Raw genomic sequence first — 27,860 nt, forward strand, 5'->3', positions numbered from 1 at the left:
ATAAAAAGCTTGCTTGTGACAAAGCCAGTGTGCATGGGCTTTGGTTGGAAATATCACAGAAGCAGCGTTTCTCTTGCAACCTGTGTTTCTCTCATACAGTATGTGCTACCTGTGAAAGTAACTCGTGAAACCCTGCAAAGAAGTTCTGCTTCATGGAAGACCCTTTCCACCAGAGCCAATGCAAAACTGAATTATTGTTGTTGTTAATCTTCACCCTCGGATATTTTCTTCATGATTTTTAGAGAGAGTGGAGGGGAGGGAGGGAGGGGGAGGGAGGAGGGGGAGGAGGAGGAGGAGAAGGAGAGAGAGAACAATTGGTTGCTTCCCCAGGTACCTGCCCTTAATGGGAAATTGAAGCCACAACCCTTCAGTGCGTGGGCTGATGCCCTAACAGTTAGTCACACCAGCTGGGGCACCCGTGCAGTAGTTTAGGTCAGAAGTTAAAGAAGAAAAAAAAAAAAAGCTGGATGCCAGGTCCAGACTCAAAGATGTGAAGTCAATTGAAATGGAAGAAAAAGCTTTATTGCTATATTTATTAAATATAAGATTTGAAAAATGACTGACCGGGAAAAAAAACAAGACAAGAAGTGGGACCTTTGTCGGCAGGTGCTTCTAACACCAAATGCCCAGGATATTCCTGGGAGTGGAAAAGATATCAAGAGTGAAAATGCACTGGGTAAGAGTTTGTTTTCTTCCTGAGCCTTTTGGTCTGGGATGAGGAGAGATCTCTGTCCCTCATGCCAGTCTGCTTACCTTAAATGATACAAATTATATTTAAAGTTGAGTTGACCTCACTTGAAATAGAAGAAAAATGTTCTGGAATTATTTCTGTGCCCTGTACAGTGCTACAGATGCTTTGAGGAAGTATTGCCACCAATTTCCAGGTGGACAAATAATATGCCATTGGAGCCAACCCCGAATGAGATAGAGATAACATTGATAACTGATAATATTGATTACAATACCACTAATAATGAAGTTTATTGAACACTTACTATCAGGAAAATAATAGGACTGGGCCCTTTATATGGATTCATTAATTCTAGTAAGCTTCTAAGGAATAAATATTCCTTTAATTCTCATGCAAAGTAGAAAATGAGGCACAAGTAAGCAACTTGTCTTAGGTCACATTAATTAACACAATAATCTGGCACCAGTACCTATGTTACCTTCTTAAAATATTATTTAACTGCATAAATTTAAAAAATTATTTAACCCAGCATTCGAGGTCCTCTATACACCTCCTACTTCTTCTGTTGCTTACTGGTATCTCATTTATTTGCTCCTTTGTGTAGCAGCAGAACTTCTTGTAAGAGATGTCCAAACTCAGTTTTTTATTCTTTATTTTTTATTTTTTTCTCCCACTCTCTCAACCCTGTTAAAATCAGACTTTCTTGCTTTACCTAAACTGCTCAGTAAGGTCAACAATGGCCTGCACATGGATAAACCCAGGGTCAATTCCTAGCCTTTAGCTCATTTGACTGTAATTGGAAGATGCTATTACATCACTCCCTTCTCTTTGAAAGCCTCTGCTCTTGGCTTCTGGCACATCACAACCTCTTGGTTATCTCAATGGTCCGTTCTTGTAATCTCTTTGCTGGTTCCTCCTCATCTTTTTAACCTCCTTGCTGAGTAGCTCCAAGGCTCAGCTCTTGGTGATTTTCTGTGATCTCACACAAGCTCATGGTTAAAGTTGAAAGGCCATTTACATGCCAATGACTCGAGCCCAGACCTCTCCCCCGACTTCTGCACAGATAACTGCCTACTTGACATTGTCACTTGGATGTCCATTAAGGCACCTCAAACTCAACACAACCTAAATCCCTCCTTCCTCTGAATACCTGAATAACCGTCACCCTTCCCATTTCTCTTGTTAGGAACTCTAGCCTTCAAATTGCTCCAATAAACGATCTTGTGGTTATTCTCCATTTAAAATGCATACTCATTCTCTCATACCAGAAAACCTGTAGGTTCTTGTGGCAAGCCGGCATGGCCATGGCATACTCAGCCCCACATATGGAGCCCGAACAGGGCCCTGAGTTTGGGGGAACTGCAGTGGTCAGGTAAAAGGAGGCTCCCTTGAGGCCCACACAGAAAGCAAAAGTAAGGTCAGAAAGCAAAAGTAAATGCAGGAAGTGAAAGTATGGTAGGGAGGGAGGTTCAGTAATTACTGGGCGTAAAACATGGGACAATGCTTAGAAGTAGACAATAAGAGATAGAAAATAAGGTAGAAATCTTAGGTTTTATTAAGCTACGGTAAAGCAAAAAATGGCTGTGGTTGATGTTGTTTGAGGAAGTAACTTTTATTTCTGACCTAGATTGTAAGCTCTTGTGGCAGTAGCATTGTTTCTAGTCTTTGGTTAGTTTTGCTTGTGTGACCTGATAGCTCCCTGGGACTTTGGGTGTGGTGAGCTACCAGTTTTTGCTACTGCAGGACCAAGGGCTGCTCTAGGGTTAGGGTTAGGGTTAGGTTTCCATGTAGCAGCGGCTGAAGAAAGAAGATGAGGAAGGGACCAGACTTCCACCGGCGTGGACGTGGACGGGGCTGATTTGACTGGGACTAGTGCTGGCTCAGTCCCAAACCCAACCGTCCAAGCAGTCTGATCCAGGGGACCAGCCTTGCATTGACAACATCTTCGCATCGATGACATCTTACTACGCAACGGACCAAGGTATCAACATAGAGTCAGCTGAAGAAGTTAGCGACTGAGGCCCAGCAGATGGTAAAAAAGCGGAGTGGAAGTTACTCTCAAAATCTTGTGCAGCCAAATCTGAGGATTCTGAGTAAGATATAAACCAGCAACAAAAGAAACTTTCATTTTGCAAAAATAGTCCTGAAAATGTTAACATGTCTGTAGTTTGGTTTTCCTCTTATTGCTGTGTTGCATTGGCATTGTTTTGTTATTATTTTATTAATAGCCAGAGAAGTTTGTTCTCGATGTTTTGGTTATGCTGAATAATTTGCCTAGAGCTTTTGATGATGTAAATAGAAGTGCTTAAAAACAAAAAAAAAGGGGTATATGTGGAGAGCGGCTACAGTGTTTGGACAGGTTCAAGTCTCAGACTAATGAGATGGCACAGCCCTCTCATGGCCATGTGCAAGTCCCAGCTTGGAGGGCAGAGCCCTCCCAGCACAATTATAGCCAACAGCTATAGTTGTAAGCTTGAACCTGTGGTCCAAACATGTGGCCCCACGTGCCTGAGTGATGTGGGCTTGATAGGTTCAGGTGCATGTAGTTGAGTAGGATTGAAACCCACAAGAATGTTAAACGGAAAAAATATATTTTATTGGAAACCAAGATGGCGGCATAGGTAAACACCGGAGATTGCTGCCTCACACAACCACTTCAAAAATACAACTAAAAGATGGAACGGACATCACCCAGAACCACAGGAAGGCTGGCTGAGGGGAAATTCTACAACTAGAAGGAAAGAGAAAAGTATACCGAGACTCAGAGGAGGCGCAGTGCAGAAGTAAAATACAAAGGTGTGGAGGTGCGTGCGGAGCAGGCTGGCAGCTGAGGGCGCGGTTGTCGTTTTCAATTGGTAGGGAGTCTCAGGCTCTGGGCTCCAGTTCCGGGTGAGTCTCTGGGGACCCAGACTCAAACGGGAGAAGCGGGACTGTCTGGCATCGGTCGGAACTCAGGGGCAGCTTTCTCTCCTAGGTTTGCAGCAGTTGCTGGGACACTGAGAGGCAGAGCCTCTGGGGACGGGACTGAGAGCAGCCATAACTGCTCGCTCTGCCCGCCCTGTTGATCCCCTGTAACCGGCCCTGCCCAAGCCTTGCACAGAGGCATTTGCGGGATAGCCTCAGGCAAAGGCTAGATTAGCACTTCCCTAGAGGACAGAAGTTCTCCCACTGCAGACACAGCTGATTCTCGTGGCCAGTTGGCCTGGAGGTCAAATCCCCCCCCAGTATTACCTCCAACAATCAAGGCTTAACTACAACAAGACTGAGCACAAAGACCACAAGGGGGTTCACCAAGAAAGCATAAAAAAATGCGGAGACGGGGAAGCAGGACACAGGTGACGGAAATGGAGGAAAGCAGAATGCTGGATATAGAGTTCAAAACCACACTTTTAAGGTCTCTCAAGAACTGTCTGGAAGCTGCCGATAAATTTAGTAAAGCCCTCGAAAAGACTGGCGAGACCACCGATAGATATAGTGAGATCATCAAGAAATCTAATGAGACCCTTGATGTTGTGATAAAGAACCAACTAGAAATTAAGCATACACTGACTGAAATAAAGAATATTATACAGACTTCCAACAGCAGACCAGAGGAGCGCAAGAATCAAGTCAAAGATTTGAAATGTGAAGAAGCAAAAAACACCCAACCAGAAAAGCAAAATGAAAAAAGAATCCAAAAATACGAAGATAGTGTAAGGAGCCTCTGGGACAGCTTCAAGCATACCAACATCCGAATTATAGGGGTGCCAGAAGATGAGAGAGAGCAAGATATTGAAAACCTATTTGAAGAAATAATGACAGAAAACTTCCCCTACCTGGTGAAAGAAATAGACTTACAAGTCCAGGAAGCGCATAGAACCCCAAACAAAAGGAATCCAAAGAGGACCACACCAAGACACATCATAATTAAAATGCCAAGAGCAAAAGACAAAGAGAGAATCTTAAAAGCAGCAAGAGAAAGAAACTCAGTTACCTACAAGGGAATACCCATACGACGGTCAGCTGATTTCTCAACAGAAACTTTGTAGGCCAGAAGGGAATGGCAAGAAATATTCAAAGTGATGAATGCCAAGAACCTACAACCAAGATTACTTTATCCAGCAAAGCTATCATTCAGAATTGAAGGTCAGATAAAGAGCTTCACAGATAAGGAAAAGCTAAAAGAGTTCATCACCACCAAACCAGTATTATATGAAATGCTGAAAGGTATCCTTTAAGAAGGAGAAGAAGAAAAAAAGGTAAAGATACAAATTATGAACAACAAATACGCATCTATCCACAAGTGAATCTAAGAATCAAGTGAATAAATAATCTGATGAACAGAATGAACTGGTGATTATAATAGAATCAGGGGCATAGAAAGGGAATGGTCTGACTATTCTTGAGGGGGAAAGGGGTGTGGGGGTGAGGGAAGAGACTGGACAAAAATCGTGCACCTATGGATGAGGACAGTGGGTGGGGAGTGAGGGCGGAGGGTGGGGTGGGAACTGGGAGGAGGGGAGTTATGGGGGGGGAAAAAAAGAGGAACAAATGTAATAATCTGAACAATAAAGATTTAATTAAAAAAAAAAGAATGTTAAACATCTTGACCACACCCTTACTTTGCCTCATGGAATCTGGCTATAAAATAAAGACACGACTTATAGTCTGTGGCACTGTTGCTAGCTCTCCATCAGAGAGGACAGCGTCCCACCCAGACCCAGCTTTCTTCTCTTGTCTGTCTTTTCTCAATCCTTCACCGCCCCCTCTCAGGGTCACCAAACCTGGCTGAGTTGGCGCGGCACATAAGGCGCCCAACGTGGGACTGAGTATGCCATGGCCGTGCCGGCTCGCCACAGGTTCTGCCTTCAAAAAATATGTCTAGAATCTGCTACTTCTTATCACTCCCTAATAACTGTACTTACCAAGTATCTTGCTATCCTCTCAAAAATGTCCTAATTTGAGTAAATTCTAGCTCCACTAATAAATAGAAGGCTCTCCAAGGTCTCAACCCCATCGCCACCTGTTACCTTGGACTCCACCAGCGACGCTGTGCCCTTGCTGATCTTTGGTAAGTCAGCTGCACTCCTGCCTTGGGCCTTTGTTCTCGTTTGCCCCATTGCCTGGAATGCTCTTCTCCTAGGTATCCATGTGGCAGGCTCCTCACCTTCTGCAAGTCTTTGCTCTACTTACTAGATGTCCATTAAAGACCCTGTTTCCTATTGCAAGAAGCCTGTCCTCCTCTCTGGTCCCATTGCCTTGCTCATCTTTTTTTCTGTCTCCATTGCACTTACACCCTTTCAACATACACATAATTTTATCTACTTACTAATACATTTTGTTTTACTTATTATTTGTCTCCCTCCACTAGACTCTAAGTTCTATCAGAGTTATTTTGCTCACTGAGGTACCTCAAGGGCAGGCCATGCCTGGCACATACATATTGGTAGCCAATTAATATTTGCTGAATAAAAAACAAACACACACACGTTTATACTAAAATAAAGACAGAGGCCGTTATGTCCTCTGTCCTAGACATCCCTCTTTTTCCCTTCCTGGTGCACTGTCTTTCCTCGTTATGATTCTTCTGCTTGAAATAGACATTGCCAAGATGTCTAATTCTTGCCCAGAAAAACTTCTCCTTCTCCACTCAGCAGGTTAAGGATAAAAGCAGACTAACAGACTAAACATAGAAATTCTGAAATGAATTATAATTCACAATTTTCAGAATTAAAATGAGAGATCAAAATGAGAGATCCATGGTGTTCTTACCTAACCAGCACCGAATCTGAACAGCTTACCTTTGAACTCAAGTTCACTTTCAAAGCTTCCCAGTTTAGCCACAAAGGAAACCCTGACCAACACTGCCACCTACTGATCAGTAGGTGAGAAATCAGGACAATGAGGTTGAAATTGCAACCCAGTTTAAGGAAAAGTAGGAAAAGACAATAATGAAAAATCCCAGTAAGTCAGAAAATAAACTGCTTTTCCTAAAGAGTGCAGGGCAACCAGTTTTCTATAAATACTATCTCTCTACCTTTCACCAGAAACTCCCTTAAAAGTTAGGATGTTTGAGGCTCAAAGCAAATATAGTTGTTATTTCCATCACAGACAAGCAAATAAAAACTAATCTACTCTCAGTAAAATTTACTAGAAAAAATAATTACAAAAAAGCCCTGGCCAATTTAGCTCAGTGGACAGAGCATTGGCCTGAGGACTGAAGGGTCTTGTGTTCGATTCTGGTCGAGGGCAGGTCCCTAGGTTGCAGGCTTGATTCCCAGCCCAGTCTGGAGTGCATGCAGGAGGCAACCAATTGATGTGTCTCTTTTACATCAAAGTTTCTCTATCTCTGTCTCTCCCTTTTCCTTCCACTCTCTCTAAAAAAAAACAAAACTAAAAAAAAAACCTTTGGGTTAATTCTAAGGCAATAACTTGTGAGGCTCTACACTATCAAGTTTCTCCTCTTTAGAAGTGCAGCTAGATATCTATATTAATCATTTAAATGCAGTATTGTTCAGTGTCAATGAACGTGGGTCATGGGTGATGAGTTCTAAGAAAAAGTCAAAATAAAATGACATTTTCATATTTATTTACCAAGATCTTGCACTTGGTCATTATCAAAAGCCTATTGCCACCCACCCTCATCTGCCGGGGGTTGTAAATATGGTAAAAATTAGTTGACATACAATTTAGGACACCATTTATCTAAACCATGATATTCACTACTGCCTTTTTTGAAGTTGTATACCTAAACTGTTTTAAGCCCTTGATTTTATGTTGTTAACTGCTTTCATAAAATTAAACCATTAATACTGCTTGCCAACTGGGAAATTAATATAGATCATCAAAATCAGAACCAGAATACAGTGTGTTTTGAAAAATCTTAAAGAACAGAAATTTGCTAAGAAAAAAAAAACTAAAGAAGGAAACAGTTTCTATCTCCCTCAGGTCTTCCCATTTGGAAAATTCCACAGGAGCAATAGGGGCAATAAGAGGGTAGAAATGGCTTTTAACAAAAACAAAATTAGCCCATTAGTACACTCATGAACACGTAGGACTAAAAGTAATAATTCCAAGAGAAGATAATTTAGAAAAATGCATTTAATTATAAAAAAAATTTTAAATAAAAAGGCAATGGCACAAATCACCAAAAAGTTAAATGATCATATATCCACAGGCTGTTCTTGTACTTATATGCTAAAAATTTATGACCGTTCTCATTAACAGCATTTTCCCTCCTAATTAGAGTGACATCGAGAGCTTCTGAGAATGTGTCATTTTTTCCTAAAATACTACTAAAGTATCATAAACACAGTTTGTGTAGCACTCATAGACATCACCTTTTATTTACTACACTCTACACTCATAAAATATTGAACATTTTTCTCTCACTTTATTCCTCTTATTTACAGTACAGAGAGGCTCATCTCTTGTCGCACTATGGTTTGTGCAGTAAAATCCCTGGGAATAGTACTTGTCGCAGCATTTTAATAAATTTACTCTGATTGTTTAAAATAAGTACACAAACAAAAGCTTGTTCATAGGACTGTGTCATACCCAGAGGAATAACTCTTCCCGCAGACTTACTTATGAGTTAAAAAAAAAAAAAATTCCCTCTTTGGGTAGAAGACACTCTCAACCATTCCTGGATTAGACTCTCATGCATATTTATATCACTAGTATGAGAATAGGTAAAGCTGGCTAGGACTTTTGAAATTTCTTTTAGAAGAGGGTGGCATACATGAAGTGATTTGGCTTTCTCTTGCTTATTATCCATAATCCAGTTATTCCACATGGACATATTTTATTTATTCTTAGTATGCAAGTCTTTAATGGTTCAGGGGTAATTGGCAGTTTCTGACAGTTCTATTTTCTTGGTAGTGGATACAGCTCTGTGCACATATGTCAGATGAACTGAAAAAAATGCAAATCACTTCATATGATACAGCAGGGAGAAGGAGAATGTTATCTTTTGAACAAATGATTCAAAGAGATGAATATTCAACATGTGATAGTCACAGGAATTCTGTTGAATTCGGGCTGTTTTAAGCTGTCCTAATTTCACAACTTGCCATACCTGGCATTTGTTATCCTTTCCATTAAAAAGCAAACTTAATCGGGGTCAGGCAGATGTGAGGAGGAGAGAAAAGCAAGAAAGCATATATTACTGTATACATGATTTTAGGAGAAAAAAAAAGTGAGTGGGAAGAGGGTTTATTTCATATATATATAAAAAAAACCACTATGTCACATCTGGGCACATTTCACAGAGTTTATGAAAACAGCCTATAAGTTCATTAAGCCTCTCTCCTCTCATTTCAGAGATATTTATTTTCTAGTAATAGTCAACATAATAATTAACATAATTCTGGCAGCAGCACAAATCTATAACTTCTTGAGGCTTGGGAGTGTCACTATCCCAATGGTTGGGTGCATCTGAATAGCAAGAGTCCTGCAGTTTCTTTATTTACACTCTTGACCCAGCAAGTATCACTGAGGAAGTCGGGGGGTTGTCTCAGCAGGTCTTCTACGATGGCTTGGACTTTATAACCCATTCAGCATTCGGGTTGAGCTGATATAAGTCCTTCATGTAAGTGTCATCATCGAGGCAGCGTTCCCCTATTAACGACATGTTGCATTTGTTTAATACAGTGGGGTGACTGGGATGCAATTTTAAACTTAAGCCTGTGTCTTAGACTTTAAATATTTTTCATTGTTTGATATCTCCCATAAAATTATACTAGTAAAACTGGCCAAAAAACATTGGAGAAGCCAATTTTGTGGTCTTTCTATAAATGCACACGTTTCAAATTAATTTAGGAAGTTGAAAATACTTTGCATGTCAGGCTTTTAAATGGTTCCTTAAAAGTGTATTCACCTTTACTAAGGGTGACAACAGTTTTGAATCCACCTAAGAAAGAAATCACACTTAATTCCCCACAATCTAAGAGTAAAATACAAAATAAAATATTTAAATATCCCTTACAAATCAAGGTAACAATTCCAGGTTTCTACTGGAGTTGTGGCTTATTTAAACTTTAAAAATGAGCCTTCATGTTTCTGCATTCAACTTTTAACATTTACTAACATTTTTAAGTCCTAAAAAAAGAATTCTACAAAACTTACCTTAAGATATTTTCAATTACTATTTTGAAATAAATACCATTTCATTTATTTGTTAACAATTTCACCCTTACCATTATAAGGGTCAAAAAAATGGGGGAAACATTTATTTTAAATTTTAATAAAGACATGAGTAAAAAAGTAGGCAAATAAAATATAGGACATGGTCAAAATTAATCCATTTATCCTATTTCTGTTCCCTGAATTACTAACATATGTGTGTGTACTGTTTAGTAGGCAATCAGCAATGGCAAAAATAACTTCTGCTTTCACTAAAAATATCTAGTACTGTACTATAATAAATGTGTTATCTTGGTCTTAAATAAGCTCAACAACTTCCTTTATTAAGATGTGACATAAGCATATAAAAAAGAAAAAAAGTTCTGAAAAACTTCATTAACCATTCTAGAAATTATATCTATTTTAGGAAACTTGCCTTTGCCAAGATTCAACATGGATGGGAATTTGTACAGAAGGAGCTCAAAGTCGGAAGAGAAAGGCCAGACCACTAAACAAATCCATAATACTCATCAACAATGTACACTGTGCTATATTTTACTTCTACTACCTTCCCTTCTCCACAAAGATATAATAATCATTGGCAATGTCAAGGCAGCATAAGAAATACAAAGAAAAAAAAATGTACTTACCAATATTCCCTCCAACTTCATACAAAAAAACTTCCCCTTTCTTGAGTGTCTGGGCAATCCCACTATAAGGGGCAAAACAAACGGATTAGTTATATCATCAGACAGCTTGCAAGTAAATCACTTTAATGTGCTCGGGGAATTCTAGCTTGTATGGAAAATTCATAACTTAGACACACTGTAATTATCTCCACATTTGTATTTTCCCATCTGTTAAATGTGCCTAATATGTAATAAAAATGTCACACCTGCAAATTAAAATAAACAAATGGCAGAGGAAAGGCAGGGGAGGGTGGATGCATGGGAAGAGATCAATCAAAGAACTTATATGCATAACCCAGGGTTACTGACAATAGGGTGGTGAAGGCCTGGGGAGGGGCGGGGGGGAGGGGTGGCTAGAAGAAGTCAATGGGGGGGGAGGGGGAAGGGGACAAATGTAATACTTTCAACAATAAAAGATGAAAAATAAATAAAAATGAACAAATGGAATCATACATCTAAAGCACGAATAAGTGAATATTTAATTTGTAAAATTAAAAAGAAGGTACCATAACATTTTAGTTGCCAATAAAATAATACAATCATCTACTTAGCATAGGGACCAAAAAGGTCCTCCTAAAACTAGGAAAAGAAATATTTGCACCTTAGTTTTCCCAATACATTTATTCCATAGTATTTATCAGGGGTTTGCTGTGCTGACAGGTCTAATGCTATGTAAGATAAATGTAAAAAATTGGACATGGCTCATAATCCTCCCCATTTTGGCCATCAAAATATGAGAGGTATATACACTCAAAGTAGAAGCGAATACTTTACCATAGGGTGCATTTACAGGGTTAAACTCTTCAAAGAATAAGCTATTCCAGACATTAGGTTCAAACAATAAAAACTGGTAAAATTTGGTGGCTTTCGAAACTCTGTATACTATTTACCTGCAAAACCTGCTAAAAATTCTGCCCCAGAGCTCTGAAAACTCTGGTTTAGTATGTCTAGATCAGTGATGGCGAACCTATGACACGCGTGTCAGAGGTGACACGCGAACTCATTTTTTTGGTTGATTTTTCTTTGTTAAATGGCATTTAAATATGTAAAATAAATATAAAAAATATAAGTCTTTGTTTTACTATGGTTGCAAATATCAAAAAATTTCTACATGTGACACGGCACCAGAGTTAAGTTAGGGTTTTTCAAAGTGCTGACACGCCGAGCTCAATAGGTTCGCCATCACTGGTCTAGATGAAGCCCAAGAATCTTTTTAAATGCTCTGTAGTGGGTGCTGATGCATAGAAAAGTTTGTGAACCACTCCTATAAGGCCCTGAAGACACATTCCCTGGAACTGAGAAGAGAGAACCAAGTCTGACTTTTATCCAAACTGTTATGAAAAATACGGCACGGCAGAAGCTTTCCTAACCAACCATGTGATGACTTAGCTGGTTATCCAACTCTGTCTACTCCACTCCGCTCAGGGGCATAGAATGTCCTCACGCGTAAGGCCCACCCGCTGACTTGTATCCTAACTAGAAGATGTTGTTTCCGAACTGGTCGAACTGGTGTATGCTTATTTTTTAAATTAAATAATTTAATAATTATATTTTTATTTATACTGTAGTACATTTCCTGGTAAACCATGAGTATACCAAGAGTCGTTATTCCTATGGAAAAAAAATTGAATGTTTTGGGAGACTAGATTTAAAAAAATCTCATCCAATATTGCTCTCAGATTGCTTCCCCATTATCTGTGTTCTTGTTCCAATTGAGAGACACATAAACTAGATTTCCTGGTACACATAAACGTAATACTAATCAACAAGTCCACACACAAAGAAAAGGAAATAGCCTTTATCAAAGACTGGCGAGTGAATGTGATTTATTGTGCATCTATTTTATGTCATGCATGTGCTTTTGGCTTTGGTAGAAAAAGTAGGGGAGGACAAGGATGGACGAAAGTAGGGTTTCCAACTGCCCCCACACCGGTGGAATGCAAATGGGAGGAGGGGAAATAGTGGGGGGATATATATGTGTGTATATATATATATATATATATATATATATATAAACATTTATTGAGCATTTCAATTATTAGATGGCCCAGGCAGACAGTGCTGTGTGCTTCATGGTCATTTTCCTAGTTAATCATCATAAGACTATAATGTAAGTCCTATCATAGTTCACTTTTATAAATGAGGAACCTGAAATTTAAAGACATTCTAAAAACAAGCCTAAGATGAAATAGGAAAAGCTGGCATTTTAATCTAAATCATCGGCCTCCAGCACCCCCAAGCATAAGGAAAGGGGCTGAAGACTTGGGGGGCGGGGGGAAGGAGTCAAATGGGCAGAGTTTACTGGACTTGCCTCTTTAGTGGAGCAGGATGGGGAAAAGGGAGGAAATAGAAGGAGTCTGCCCCAGTGGGTAGCAAATGCTTATTTAGTAAAAGCACCACCAGCAGAAAATCCAAATATACAGAGGGCAACTGTTACAAAGCTGGTGCTTTCTGTAATACCCTAAATATTAAAAGGCACAGTTGAATGTAATATACAACGTCATCGCCACATCTTGTGTTATCTGCACATAGAGGAACAAACGTGCCGACTACATTGAGCACTAGTGTCCTGAAAGCAAGCGCTCTGTAAATTAGCCTGATCCTGCCTGGAAGGGCGGCCTCCATCTGGAGTCTGGCCACACCTCCAGGTACGGGAAGAATTCTTTCCACAGTCTGGTGGGGACACTGGCAGCAGTTGGCATCTAAGCCATGGCAGGGGGTAGAGAGGAAGCAGATTGACTGCATTTTAGGTCAGAGACCCTTTGGGGAGCAAAGACATCTGAAAAATTCCAACTGCTCCCAGGACTTAATCCTGAGAAATTCTAACTGCCCCTGAACTTAATCCCCCCAAATTCCATCTGCTCCCAGACTCTGCACCAATGAGCCCCAGTTCAGAGATGGTCTCTAAGACCCTAGCCCAACGGTTCTCAACCTGTGGGTCACGACCCCTTTGGGGGTTGAACGACCCTTTCACGGGGGTCGCCTAAGACTATTGGAAAACACATGTATAATTACGTATTGTTTTGTGATTAATCACTATGCTTTAATTATGTTCAATTTGTAACAATGAAAAAACATCCTGCATATCAGATATTTACATTACAATTCATAACAGTAGCAAAATTACAGTTATGAAGGAGCAACGAAAATAATTTTATGGTTGGGGGTCACCACAACATGAGGAACTGTATGAAAGGGTCGCGGCGTTAGGAAGGTTGAGAACCACTGCCCTAGCCCCTCTGGACAGTGGTTCAGGACTGTCTTTGGAGACAGAAACCACAGATGTAGAATTCAGCTCCACCGCCTACAAAACGCGAGGCCTTGGAAAGTCTCTCTCATCAGGAAAACAGAAGTAATGTGAGAACTTACTTTGGAGAGCTGCTGAGAGGGAAGTTCACGCTGGCTTAGTGAAAGCCCAGATATTACCAATAAGCCTCTCTTTTATTTCATCACCATCTGCTCGCTACGCAGGCTCATCTCTTTTCCCACTTTATAAAGCCCGAGGGGAGATACTTTAAAATATATTTTTATGCCCCTTCCAACATCGAGCAGAGGGCCTTCCACGGAGCAGAGACATGGCAAGGGCTGGTGGTAACTGTGTGACAATCGGAGAGCATTTGAAGAAAGCCGCATGGAGGCCCTGAATGTTAACGCGAGGAGATCGAAGTCTGTGGAAAGCTGAGACAACTTTCCTGGGCTGAGATGGCAAGGCCCCGGCTTCCCTGGCTTCTTAAAAATGTAGATCAGTTCATTTTCAATGAGTGGACATGGGGAGGGGAGGGCATTACAAATATAACCTTAGCTAAAAATAAGAATTCGAAGCTAAAAACCAAAAACCCAATACACTTGTTTGAACGTTGACATTTCAAGAGAAGATAAGTGTAAGCTCTGATATCATCGGAGAGATGCCAATGGCTTTCAAAGGACTCCTGCCCCACCCGCCCCAGAACAGAGGGGAAGGCTGGGTAATTCAGTGAGGGCAGGAGCTCAAGGGGCTGGTTGTCCTCCCTGAATTCTGCTTTTAAATGTAAGCATTTTTATGCATCATATTTTATAGAAAAAGACGTGTCTTTTGTTTGTTTTGATCCTACTGTATCCCAATTAGTGATCATCCTAACACAGTAATTAACCTCCAATCACCACAGCCTGGAAGGACTACCACGTGGTCTCGTGAGCCAAGCCCGGACAGGCCATTGAAGGGATGCTCAGACATCCCGCTTGAAACAGGCTCAATGCAAACACAAACTACATCAGGTGAACTCGACTCATTCCGACAGTCGAACTGTTAAGTCTGCTCCTCTTCTCTGCTGAAAAGACAATTCTATGCACTTCACACCACCCATAGTTGTTTTTTTTAAAAAAAGGAGGGGCAAGGGAGGGAGGGAACACTCAAGCAAGTGAGTTATACCATGAAATAATTAAAACAAAACAGGCCTCTACCTTTCTTGGCTGAGAAACCTGGCAAGCACGTCACTGGCTTTCAGTTCTTCCGTTAGCTGTATCGCCATGGAAACTTTGGAAAGATGAGGAGCTTGCACTCGAATCACTCCCTGAGGAACGTCAGCCTGCAAGGCAATAATGACACTGGAACAAAGCTGGCGGCAGCTGGAACCTGGGACTCTGTGCGATGCATTACATGGTAAGTGTGCTTAACTACTCTGCATTTCACTTCACTACATAAAAACCTTAACTACTGTATAATGTAATTTGCTAAATTACATCAAACCTCAAATATCCTCTTAATGGTGATAGGGGAACTTTATAATGCCTGTGCAGTAATGCTTAATTATTTTTAAAGATGTAAAGAATGACAGCAATAACCATTACTGCCATATTAATGCCGACTTCTGAGGGCTATCTAGGGGAGGGTGCTTCTTCATGCAGCAATTGATGACACTGCATCAGAACAGGTATTTTGTGCGCTGCTTCAATGTGTGCATTTTTTAAATCTTCCTGCACATTCGCAACATTTGACAAAAAATTCCTGTCCCTGAGAATATTAAAGTAAAATTAAAGAGAAACACACTCTTCTAACACATTGGCACTGTGTTTGATCCTCACTTAACTAATGAGCTCACAGGGTGACCACACACTTTGAATTTATGATATGTATTTGGAGGGATAGCAGGGAAATATTTTGAGGATTGTAAAACAAAATATCATCTATGGCATTTGAAATATTAGGCTTAATTAATCCCTAATCATTCTGCTAAAATAAATAATGTATTACTTATAACCATATGTCTTAATCAGACCCTAGAAAAAACAACCCGCATAAATGTTTAAAAATAATGCTTTATACATTACAAATACCCTCAAATTTATTAAGCATCTACTAAGTACTAGGCATTGTGCTAAGTCTACTTGTCTAGCAGATAAATAAGACACAAGTCCTTTATTGCACAATATTATTTTGGGGCTGACAATAGTTTTTTTAATGTACATGGGCTTGAACTGCTATATTTTCCCCAAACATACAGCATGGATACAACACAGGAGGAATCAATGTGATTTCTAAGTTCATCAAAAATAATATGGCTTTGGAATTAGGCTGCATAAAAATGTAGGCGTCTCCAAGAGATTTAAAACTGCTCCTCAGTAACACCTGGGATGTAGTTTGGGCGTCAGGAAAGAAGCTACATTGCAAAAGACTGCACGAGGGAGCACGGGTTGTGTAAGACCTCCTCGCAGGGCTGCAAACACCTGTTACACCTGCAGAGAGACCATAGAGGGCCTGGTGCCACCTCAGAAACCCTGTCACGGTCACCTGACCACTCAGTGAAGGGCCACAGGTGTATTAGGTCCAACCCAGACAGAGACAAAGCGTTAGGGGCCGCCCACTCACTCCCCTGCCAAGTGAGGGACTGCCTTCCTAGCGTCCTTGTCTAACTTCTCTGCCTGGGGGTTTTATGCTCAACTTGATCCCTAAAAGACATCCCAACCCTAACCTGTGCCCAGATCCCTCACCTCCTGCGACCTCTGCTCCTCTGCACCGGGACCCCTGTCTTGGTTTGCTGCCTTCCAATTTCGGAGGCATGGAGTATGGCCTGATAGCTGGTCTAGTGTCTGACCTCCACCTTGCTTCTAGGATACAGGTCTGACTTCCCTTTTTCTTCAAGTCTGTGACAGATTTTGTTTCCATTTGTAACATTTTGGAAAGTGAGCCACTTCTCACAATGAACTGGGCATTCCACATGGGAGTGTGGTTACCTTCTCCTTTCAAAGCAGTTATCACATCAACGCTGTATCTTATAACTCAGGGATTACACTACATGTTCTTCTCCCTGGGGTTTCATCTCTACTTCTATCCTGTTGTGGCCGTGCTGCCTGCCAGCCTGGCCTCCACCGCGTGTTTCCTCAGAGGACATGGGAAACAATGAGTTGGCCCCAGGACTCGAATGCTGGAGTGAACACTTTAACAGCAACAGCTGAAGCATGGAATCCATGTTCCCAAAACCCAATCCACCTTGTCTACTCAGTTAGGGACACAAATATTGGTATTTTAGAAACTGTTAGTTTATTATTATTGAATTACAGAAGGCCTGGAATAGCAAGCTAGGGTTTGCAGACTGTCATCTACTCTATACCTGATTTAAAAGCCAGGGAGTTCTGCTTAAGTCATAGTGCCCAATATTCTTGGATATAGGTTTTCTTGGTGAAAGTAATAGTGACAAAAATTGTTCCGATAATAATATCTTATATGCTGACATTTAAAGTGAAGTAAGGTGCCCGGCCAGTGTGGCTCATTGGTTGAGTATCAACCTATGAACCAGGAGATCACAGTGCGACTTCTGGTCAGGACACATGCCCAGGTTGCGGGCTCGATCCCCAGTAGGGGGCATGCAGGAGGCAGCCGATCAATGATTCTCTCTCATCATTGATGTTTCTATCTCTCTCTCACTTTTCCTTCCTCTCAGAAAAAAGAAAAAGAAAATAAAGTGAAGTAAGGTGATATGATTAAGCTTTCATATCTAGAAGGTCCACAGTAAGTGAGTTACAAAAGCAAAATAACCCAGAAAAATAATATATTGTCATAGAGAGTTTAGGGATACGGCAACCTTACTCTGCTCCTTGCCTTTCCCCCCATTAGCCCTTGTGGCACAGTCTACGGTTTGAATGCAAAAGGCCAGTCAAAATTCACTATAAACACCACGCTTTCCAATTTTTATGTATGTTCTCTTTCACCTCTGAAATATCCCACTATCAATTTTTAAGACCCAGCTCAAATACCTCAAACTCCATGGAACTTTCCAGAGTCCACAGGGTCAAAGGGAATTCCTCCTTCCCCTGAATCTCTTTTTATTATGGAAACTCTAATACATGACACCAGTATCCCAGTCACATGCTGCATGTCTGAGTCACATCTGTAGCCATCTATCAATGTTGACTGATTAAAAAAATCATTCAAAAATATTTCTCACTAAAATTGGTATGCTAATAATAGTAAAATGTCTCTAGAATAAAATAAAGTATAACGATGTGTACTTCCTTATTAGCAAAAAAGTTGTTTTAGGAACATTGTTTAAAAGACACCAGTTCAGTTGCCTCTATCGACCACACAGTATTCCCTCCCCTCCTGAGAACACACAGGAAGGGAAGAAGAGTGGGAACCGGAATTAAAGACGCTGCAGGGATAATTCAGTCATTTCCTCCTGCAGGGAGTTGCCAGCATTCGCCTGCATCTGCTTAAGGATGCAGCCCCTTTTTCTCCAAGAAGCTCATGGACAACTGAAGGCCCCATAATATGACTGCAGCCTACAGGTTCTCCATGAGTTCAGGGACCATCCTTTGGAGATGTGGACTCAGTTCCATAGCTGACACAAGAACCCAGAGCCTCTCTGATAATTAGAGTTTGGAGGGAAGAGGCCCAGGTACCAGGTCCTGGGAGCACTCAAGAGTTCTCACACATATGTAACTGCCGTGTTATGGCTTTGGAAGTGGCATTGGTACAGGTGCCTTGTAGCTGTGGAATTAAACATTTCTCACACCCTTCCCCTCAGTGAGCAGGAGGTGTTGCCTGGCCAGCTCTGGTTGAGTTTAACCCTTCCCAAATGACTAACTACAATTTGGATTCATTTCACATGGAAATGGAATTTCATTGTTCTTGAAAATCTTTTTCCCAGGCCAATGGCACATAGCACCTTCCCAGGCTGACTGGCCACATTCCCTGACAACTAGGAACCTGTGTTCTACTAGGGAGGTGTGTGTCCGGGTGGGCATAGGAACAACTCTGAGAGTGTTCATTTCTGGGGTAACATATCCCATCCAAATTCTCACAACAATGTAAAGACTGAGAGTGACTCAGTTTGGACTCTACCGTGCCCTTTACCGTTGGAGAAGAAATGAGTTTAACTGATAGATATAACGGTTAAAGATGAAGCGATTAAAAATTGTTTCTGGAAAGTTTTTCCTGGATATCTTGACAAGAGTGGCCAAATGATAGTTACTAAAGATGATAAACAATACGCGATGCCAAAGCTCTCATTTAAATGGTGTATGACAATTACCATTAAGCTCCAGAATCATGCTGTACCAAACACTAAAGCTATTAGTATACTAATTACACTGAGCTGCCAAACTTTGAACATACACACATGCCTGATCATTAAGCCAAACAGTCTGTTCTTAACTTGAGCCATAATAATAACTGGATCTGTGAATAATATTATCGTTGTAACCTTCCTTGTGTGTGTGTGTGCGCGCGCACGCATGCTTGTGAACTGAAGTCATGTATGTACAGCAAGACTAGAAAAGAGCAATATTTGACTAATACCCCATTAAAATTGAGTCACAAAGGATTTTACAACTTACAAAATGCTAGTTAATTTCTTATGCATGCAAAGACTATTATAATAGAGAAAATGATCTCCTAGGGTTGTTACATGTATTACATTTTGAACTCAAGCATATTTCTAAAAATGTGATTTTATTTATTATTCTTTGGATAAATAAACAAAGATTTTGGTGTGTGTTTTTCATAAGTTGTAGATAAACACTACATTGCTCACATTTTTGCGCTCTAGAGATTAGAAATATAATGTCAGAGCTTTAGAAAAGGCATTCAATCATTTTTTTAAAAAATTAACAGCTAATTTAAATGAAAAGCTGACATTTTTCATGCTACAGAGAAACCTTTTATCTTCAAAGGGCAAATCGGGAATACAGCTATCTCAAAAAACAGCCAGAGAGCATAACACATATTTTAGAAAATTAAACAAGGACATTTTAGCAAGGTATCTTAAACTAAAATGGCATATTCATCATATTAGTCTGATTGGAGGTAAAAATATAGAAGGCATTCTCTACTACCTTGAACTGTCTCCGTTCTGATTATAATTGGGCCTTGGTTATCCAAATGCTGAAACTTTTACCCAACTCACAGATTCAGAGAATTTTAAAGAAGGGTCTGAAAGAGCATTCAGAGTTAATAAGCATTTAATTTACAAAGAAATAAGCTCTGATAGTTTTCTCTTTTAATATGGTATTTTTATGCACTATAAAAAAAAATCAAAGGCTATCTTTAAAAGAAACATGATTTTGAGCTTGATTTTCCACATGGGTCCCAAGTAGATCCAAACACTGTTTCCAGACCTAAAGCAGATGCTTGAAACAAGACCGGCCACAATGCCTGGGGCAGAGCTGCCAGTGAAACCAGAGATGGACTTCTAAATGGAGATCTGACTGAAGACACACAACCCATCACAAAGGACCCAGAGCCCACTCTGCACTGACCACTCCAGGGTTCTTCTGGATTTCTTTCCCATGTCCAAAGCCCTAGACCTTCAAATATTACAAGATTGTTCTGGAGCGATCGGCACGTCAGGCTAGCTCTCTGAAACTTGAGTTCAACTATCAGTGAAGAGTATGGCACTAGATCGCCCTGAGTTAACACTGAGGTAACCATAGGGGAGAGGACTTTTGTTCCCTCTACCAGTGAGGACAGATGTGCTGAACAGTTTGGCTTAGTTCACAGACTCTCAGAGCCCCACTGTGTGCCCACACGCTCTCCTACACGTACAGCTTCCCTTTCCTTTGAGAGGTGAGCTTGACTGACACACACACAAAAAAAGCCTCCATGGACTGGAGGCTTGCAGGATCCAGTAATTCATGACTAGATGCTCACCAAAGCTGCTCTGGGTCCTTATCAGGCAAAGATGCAATCTAAGGCAATTATGGGGGAAAGGATGGGATATCTCTATTTTCCTTAAAAATACTAAAAGGAGAAAAAAGGTGTGAGAGACAAGATGGAATAAGATCAGAAAAATGAGTCTGATTATTGGTGATGGGTTTATGGGGGTTCATAGACTATTCTATTTTGTGCATGTTAGGAAAATCTCGTAATAGTATATATAGAACTGTCCCAGTACAAGATGCTGCTAGCCATACTTATGGTTAAACCCCATTAATCTGGCCTTACCCTCTCATTTTATAGAAGAAACTGAGGCCCAGAGATATAAAATTACTTGTCACTACTGTCTCACGAATAGCAGAGCTGGGGCTATGTCTTCAAGCACACGCTTCGGATGTGTGATGGTGCGTATATGCATGTGTGCATGGTGTGTTTGTGTGTGGGAGGGTGTGATCTCAATCCCAACTATATAATTGAAGGCTATCATTACATGGTTATTTGTAATGGTCTGCCTTTTTGTTATTTTTCACAAAGTGTTTCTTCCTGAAGTAATTAAGAGATGAGACTCATTAGTATTTAAGAAATTAAAAAATTTGCATTTGTACCAAACAATTAATATGGTGTAGTCATTAAAAATATGTCTTATTAAGTAGATTGAGGGTGTCTCTTACAACCTGGTTTATACTATTCATTTACCTAGTCAAGCATGTCTTGATAACATAAATGCCTGACTATATATAGTTAGCATTAACAGCTTTCAGAATGCTTTAAAAATATGACCTTGAAGAATTTTCATGATCTACAACCTCCTGTCTTACATTCTTCAGTCACTGGCAATCTGGCTTCTCCCATCAACACGCAATGACAATGCTTTGGAGAAAGTCACAACTGGCCTTTCAAATGCAAGCTCTGCTGGACCTCTATCCAATCAACGCTCACGGGACTCGGCTTCCCTGCAGAATTTGGGCCACTAACCAAGCTCTTTCCCTGACTTCCCTCCACCTCCAAGCTTCTAAGACCCCACAATCTTCAACTTTCTCTTGCATCCTACCATCTGTGGGCCTCTTCTACCAGCTCCTCTTCCATGGCCAACCACTTAAATACAGGCACACATCAAACAGTAGCTTAACAAACAAATAAAATATCCCGGGCAGTTTCATGCCCTATAGTTTTGTGCTGCATATTCAATTGATTTGGGGAAATAGTCAAGAAACATAAACTAACAAGACAGTGTGGGGGTGGGGGGGAGAGGTGGGGGCGGCGGGAGGAGGAAGTGGCTTACTCAGAGTAGTCGGCCTGTGTTCCACCCAAAAGGAACATTTGCTGCTCAGATCCAGAAGATTGTTACCCTGCAGGGAAGGCCCCCTACTGAGAGGGACACAGGGATGCTCCTACATACAAGTTGTCAAGTTAAGATGGAAATCCAGACTTCGATGTTAAACCTTTTAGCTTTAAAGTTCTGGCAACTGATGGAAACTTATGCAGAAAACTCTGATTATTTAGTGACTCACCACATACCCATAGTATTGGCTATGATCTTGGACTTTATTTCTTGTTCTGTAATTGTTTCCTATGTATATTTACCCCCCCTAATAAAATAATAGACACTTGAAAAAAAAATTGTGGCAACTGATTAAAATTTTTCAACCAAAGCGACAGGCTGAACAAACCTCCCTGGCCATGACCACATACAGCTACAACTCCGGGAGGAAGCTTGCTCTGCTGGCAACACCTGTGCCTTCAGTTTGCTGCCAGAGTAAAGTTAGAGTTTTTCACATCTCAGCTCTACTCCCCAGTGAGGTCTCTCGGATGCCCATTTCCTGCTCTGTAGCCCGATATTCCCGATTCAGGCTTCCATCACACTCCCTTGCCCCTCTAAGGTCAATCCTCCCCTTGCTCCCTGTGGGTGAGGCCAGCCCCATCTACCATTGCATACCTGGCAGGGAGTGTGGGCTTGGAACCAAGGAGGCACTTAGCAGCATTTTGTTAAAAGATCTGCTGAATTTCACAGGCGAGAAACCCAAAACGTGGAGAAACTGAGTCACAGCTAATACATGATAAAACTGAGATTTAAATCGCAAGTCTTAAAATGACAAAATAGCTTCTAACAAGTACAGAGAAAATTCTCGGATCAGCTCACGCTGTAAAACTAAAGAAATCCAAGTAAATGCTGTTTTTCTGTAAGTGACAATAGTATTTACATACTACCAAAATGTAACTCGTAATTTTTATTTAAAATTTTCTTATTACAAAGGTAAAGCACAAATTCTGTTTCCTTAGCTATATACTGGGCCTCAGAATATCATGTTATATCTGCCGTACAAAAGAAAAAAGGCTATAGAGTCACCTAAGTTAATATGAAAAGCAGGGGTACAAAACACAAAGACATTCAAATACTTTTAGTGGTTTTAGAAGAAGTAAACATCTTAAGTTAAATAGAAATGATATCTCAAAAATCCTTTCTAACCTATATCAAAGCCCTTTTGCAAAAAGATAGGAATACTATTTATAATTTCCCTTCATTAAATTCTGTTTTTTAAGATACATGAAAATTGACCAAAACTATTTAAAGACAAGAAATTTTACTTTGTAAGAGTAAGAGCTATCAATAAAGGAGGTTTCTGTTTGTTTCAATTACTGGATCCTTAAGTAGGCCAAAGCAGAAATATCAAAGGCTGGTAACTGCATTTCCACATTATGCCACAAGATGGCAGCATGTAACTGACTAACCTCAATGGTGATGGGGGGGAGGTGTTATCACTCTAAATAGAACAATAGAAACCCTTTCGTTTCATGTTAAGGTTTCAAGTTAGAGCTCTGTTAACTCTCTTCCCGAATGTGTTTTCATGTATATTTCATGATTTTAAACCCAGATTTTAATGTATTCTTACAGCAGTCTGTAAATATTTCTTTTTTGAAATATTTTCATTGTCTCCAAATTCTTTTTATGATCCAGTGAAGAATCTTTAAATACTTACTAAAGCCCAGGAGCAACCCAGGCACAACACAAACTGGCCTCTCTGTCTTTGTGGGTTAGTTCTTCTTCCCATTTCACAGATGAGAACACTGAAGGAAAAAGACCCGAGTCCACACAAGGGACTCTTGACTCACTAGACATTCCACATTCCCTGGGCAGCTGGCGTCTCCGGGAAGTGCTTTGTTGTGTATGTGTGGGTGGGTGTGTGCTGAGATGTTCTGGTCTTATCTTCCTTCCTTACCAATTAACAGCTCACTCTCTGAATCCCCACCACCTGAGCACCTGTCCAGACGAGCATTACCAGCTGCAGGAGTACTCACCGCCACGGATGCCTTTCACTTATACGTGGTGCTAGGACCTAGGAGTGTGTAGAAAGCCATACAACAAACACATGCAGACCTCTTTGCTGTGTGTGATACTAAAAACAACACTGACATCTGTGCAAACACATATTCTTACATCATTTGTACTTCTGTCTTGCTTGTCATATTTGTCTCGGTCATAAGCCATTTTCTTCAGCAATTTCTTCATTGTTTTCCTATCTTTCTTCAGATTTTCGGTGTTTTGCTTCCTTACTTGGTTGACAAGAAACTTGGGGATCTGTGGAGAAATGAAATTAAGTTTGGGGAGGGAAGAGAAGTGGCAGCATTTTAAACTATGGAAATAATTATACTTAGGAAGGGCTTCATCTCTTTGATGAGACTATGCCATTTTGCATGCCCTATGCACTAAATTGGTGAAACGTAATGCACTATATTATTCATTCACTATGTGCACAGGGTATCCGCAGGATGCAGCTCACCATCTACTGTGCAAAGTTCAAGGAGAGGCTTGGAGAGGCTCAAGGACATAGTGGCCATCATCAATGCCTGGTATGCTAAGACGAGACAGCCTGAGGAGACTGGCATTAGGGGCTACCTCTCTACAGCCTCGCCTCCAGCTAACCTGCAGTCCCTGTCTAATGGCCAACCAGCTCTCCCATCAAGAGGGAAAGAAAAACTCACAAATACGTGAGAGCTGACGAGTATCTAGCAATAATCCCAGAACAACCAGTACTCAAAATATTTTAGAAGTGACCAAATTGAAATAATAAAATAATGCTAGCATTTTAAAATATTAAAAAGATTTAACACATGGATATTAATTTTTTTAATCACATTTGAAATCACCTACATTGGTTGGTTACCTTTTTATGGAGAAGATAACAATTAATAAAAAGACTTCAGAATCTAGATATCATCACTTATTAACAAAGCTTAAAAATATGCACTTACTGTCCACAGAATTTTTTGATACTTAATCATTAAGTGCATGGTATTAGCTGTCCCAGCTGCCATTGCAAATTCTTGCTGTTCGCTGGACTTCAAACCCAATGCATGACACATGAAGAGGTTGGGGGCCATGACCATGGCCACATTCTTGACGTTCATCTTATTTTCCTCTTTATTGTCTATTACTCTTTGGAGAAATTCAAGCAAGGCCTGAAAGAGAAATGACTCTTCGAGATTTGTGCTGTATGTGAAGATGAGAGATTAGAGCACTGTAGCATATGGGATTTTTATTTTGTAAAAAAAATAAGTTGTGCCCAGCCAATATGGTTCAGTGGTTGAGAGTCAACAGTTCAATTCCTGGTCAGGGCACATGCCCAGGTTGTGGGCTTAATCCCCAATGTGCGGTGTTCAGGAGGCAGCTGATCAATGATTCTTTCTCATCATTGATGTTTCTATCTCTCTCCTTCTCCCTTCTTCTCTGAAATCAATAAAATACATTTTTTTAAATTTAATAAAAAAGTTGTGCATGACCACAGCCCACTAGCCACACCAGCAGGCCTGGCATGAAAGCTTCTCCATTTGGTGAACGCACCCTGAGGTGAGGCCTTGTGTCTGCTCAGACTATGGCGCTGGGAATAGGGCAGAAAGGACACGTGTCTGAACCAGGTAGTGGGGACAGGAACAGAGACGTATCAGACCAAGAGCCTACCAGAGTTATGGAGCACTGGGGAGCAGTTTAAAATATCGTACAAATATTCACTTGCTTCAGGAAGTGTGTTCTTTTAACTTTGGGGATTAAAAACAAAAAACGATCCCCTTAAAAAGGCTCATTTAATCTTAGTTCCATTTGCTCTAAGGTACTCAATAGCTGCCATGAAATCTAAAACAAATGGGGATTATGATGGGGAGGACAAGGGGAGGAAGGGAGACAAAGAAAAGAGGGTCTTAAAAAAACACACACGAATGAATGAATGAAAAGGAACTTTTCGCCAGAACGGGCTAGTTTATGCTCAATTTGATGCCAGTCACTTCCCACCTCTATTGCCAACACCCAGGTATCCTCTGGGCCTATCCTGCCCCAAAGCCACAGGAAGACGACCCTCCTCCTGAAAGGGCTTAGAGCTCTAAGTTCTTCTTTTGCCTTCTTTCTTGATTAATGCTGCTCCAGAACAATAGCAGTCACTGCACAGGTATTCAGTGTTCTCTATGGGTGAGGTTGCTTTAAGTACACCAGAGAGCTCATCTCACTTAATCCTTGCTGGAGATTGATGCTGTAATTATCCCTACTTTACAGATGAGAAAACATTGGCCAAGAGAATGTAAGCAACTTGCCAGGGGTCATAGAGCTAGCAAATGGTGGAGAAGCAATGTAATGGCAGGTCTATTTGGCTTTTGTTTCTGATTCCTTAACTACTGAAAGAAATCAGTTTCTTATTTAGCTTAAAATCCCTACCTGAGAAAGGTCAACTAAACTACACCAAAATGGGAAAGGGGGGTGAGGGGAAAGTATTCATCTCCCACAGAAATTCAGGAGGAAAACACTCCTAACAGGTTGATCTTGAATCAAATTTAGCTGCTCTATAGATCTGAAAAATTTGAAAAAAACTAAAGGCATAGCCTTAGTATCTAACAATGAGATTTATGTATTTAATTCCCAGTGGAGTGCTCAGAAAGTTAAATTGTAATCCAAGCATAAGATTTTATAGAAACAATACCTTCTCAAATGAGGACAAAAGATTAATCGGTGAGGTTTGGAAAAAAGTATTTAATTCTGTTCCATAGAGCAGAATAATTACTCAGGGATCAGTGTATCTCTTTCTTTAGGAGCATAAATTACAAAGATTAGGTAATGAACCATTTTAATTGTGGTGTGCATATGCAATAAGGTTATTCAAAATATTACTGCCAGAATATTAGAATGTGTGCATGTGTAGATTTGAAATTAATAAAATATTAGCCTAGCCCTTGCTAAAAGAACTTCATCTTCAGATGTGCTTTCTCTTCATCTAAACTCGAAGAACTGCCCTTTAAAAAAGGTAGCTATCGCCAGCCTGGTATTTTATAAGTATTACTGACTCTTATAAAACAAGTGTAAAACCCAGTTTAAATTCCAGCAGTTACTTACTAGCTATGTGTGATTCTAGCAAAACCTTTTGCTATCTCTACTCTTTGGTCTTCTCATTGGTAAAGTGGGAATACTAATCTTCCAGCCTGCCAGGATGAAGTGAGGCAGTATATGTTAACAAACTGCCTAAAAAAATTAAGACTAGACCTACCATATGACCCAGTAATCTTCTTCTAAGTATCTACCCCCCAAATTTTAAAACACTTATTTGTAAAAATATATGCACCCCTACGTTCATTGCACCACAATAAGCCCAGAGATAGAAGGAGCCTAAGTGTCCTGGATGGATAAAGATGCGGGCCGAAACCGGTTTGGCTCAGTGGATAGAGCGTCGGCCTGCGGACTGAAAGGTCCCAGGTTTGATTCCGGTCAAGGGCATGTGCCTGGGTTGCGGGCATATCCCCAGTGGGAGATGTGCTGGAGGCAGCTGATCGATGTTTCTCTCTCATCGATGTTTCTAACTCTCTATCTCTCTCCCTTCCTCTCTGTAAAAAAATCAATAAAATATATTAAAAAAAAAAAAAAAGATGCGGCCATACACACAATGGAATACTACTCAGCTGTAAAATGGTGAAATATTGCCATTTGCGGAAACACGGATGGATCTTGAGAGTGGGTATTATGAAACAGACGGAAAGAAAAGAACCATATGATTTCACTCAAATGTGGGCTATAAAACAAAAAGCAACAAATGGACAAACAAAACAAACTCATAGACACAGACAACAGAATGGTGGTCACCAGAGAAGAAGTGGGGGTGAGAAGGAGGAAGCGGGTAAAGGGGTCAAATACATGGTGATGGGGGAGACCAGACACATGGAGCACGGTTATTGTAAGATAAAGTTGTACACCTGCAATGGATATAATATTATTAGC

General features: G+C 40.5%; 1 protein-coding gene across 3 annotated transcripts in view; it reads right to left on the minus strand.

The window, feature by feature from the left end:
* Window positions 1–7,755: 7,755 nt before the first annotated feature.
* ARHGAP18 (Rho GTPase activating protein 18) overlaps window positions 7,756–27,860 on the minus strand; it is a 169,122-nt gene continuing 149,017 nt past the window's right edge. For all 3 annotated transcript variants that reach the window (XM_059700296.1, XM_059700295.1, XM_059700297.1), the window contains exons 11-15: window positions 24,863–25,069; window positions 24,048–24,188; window positions 14,923–15,047; window positions 10,444–10,505; window positions 7,756–9,289 (exon numbers count right to left, since the gene is read on the minus strand). In XM_059700296.1, coding sequence (XP_059556279.1) covers window positions 9,198–9,289; window positions 10,444–10,505; window positions 14,923–15,047; window positions 24,048–24,188; window positions 24,863–25,069 — 627 coding nt within the window. In that variant the 3' untranslated portion in view covers window positions 7,756–9,197. The remainder of the gene's footprint in view (window positions 9,290–10,443; window positions 10,506–14,922; window positions 15,048–24,047; window positions 24,189–24,862; window positions 25,070–27,860) is intronic.

Source organism: Myotis daubentonii, chromosome 6 (genome assembly GCF_963259705.1).
Source record: "Myotis daubentonii chromosome 6, mMyoDau2.1, whole genome shotgun sequence".
Taxonomy (NCBI): domain Eukaryota; kingdom Metazoa; phylum Chordata; class Mammalia; order Chiroptera; family Vespertilionidae; genus Myotis; species Myotis daubentonii.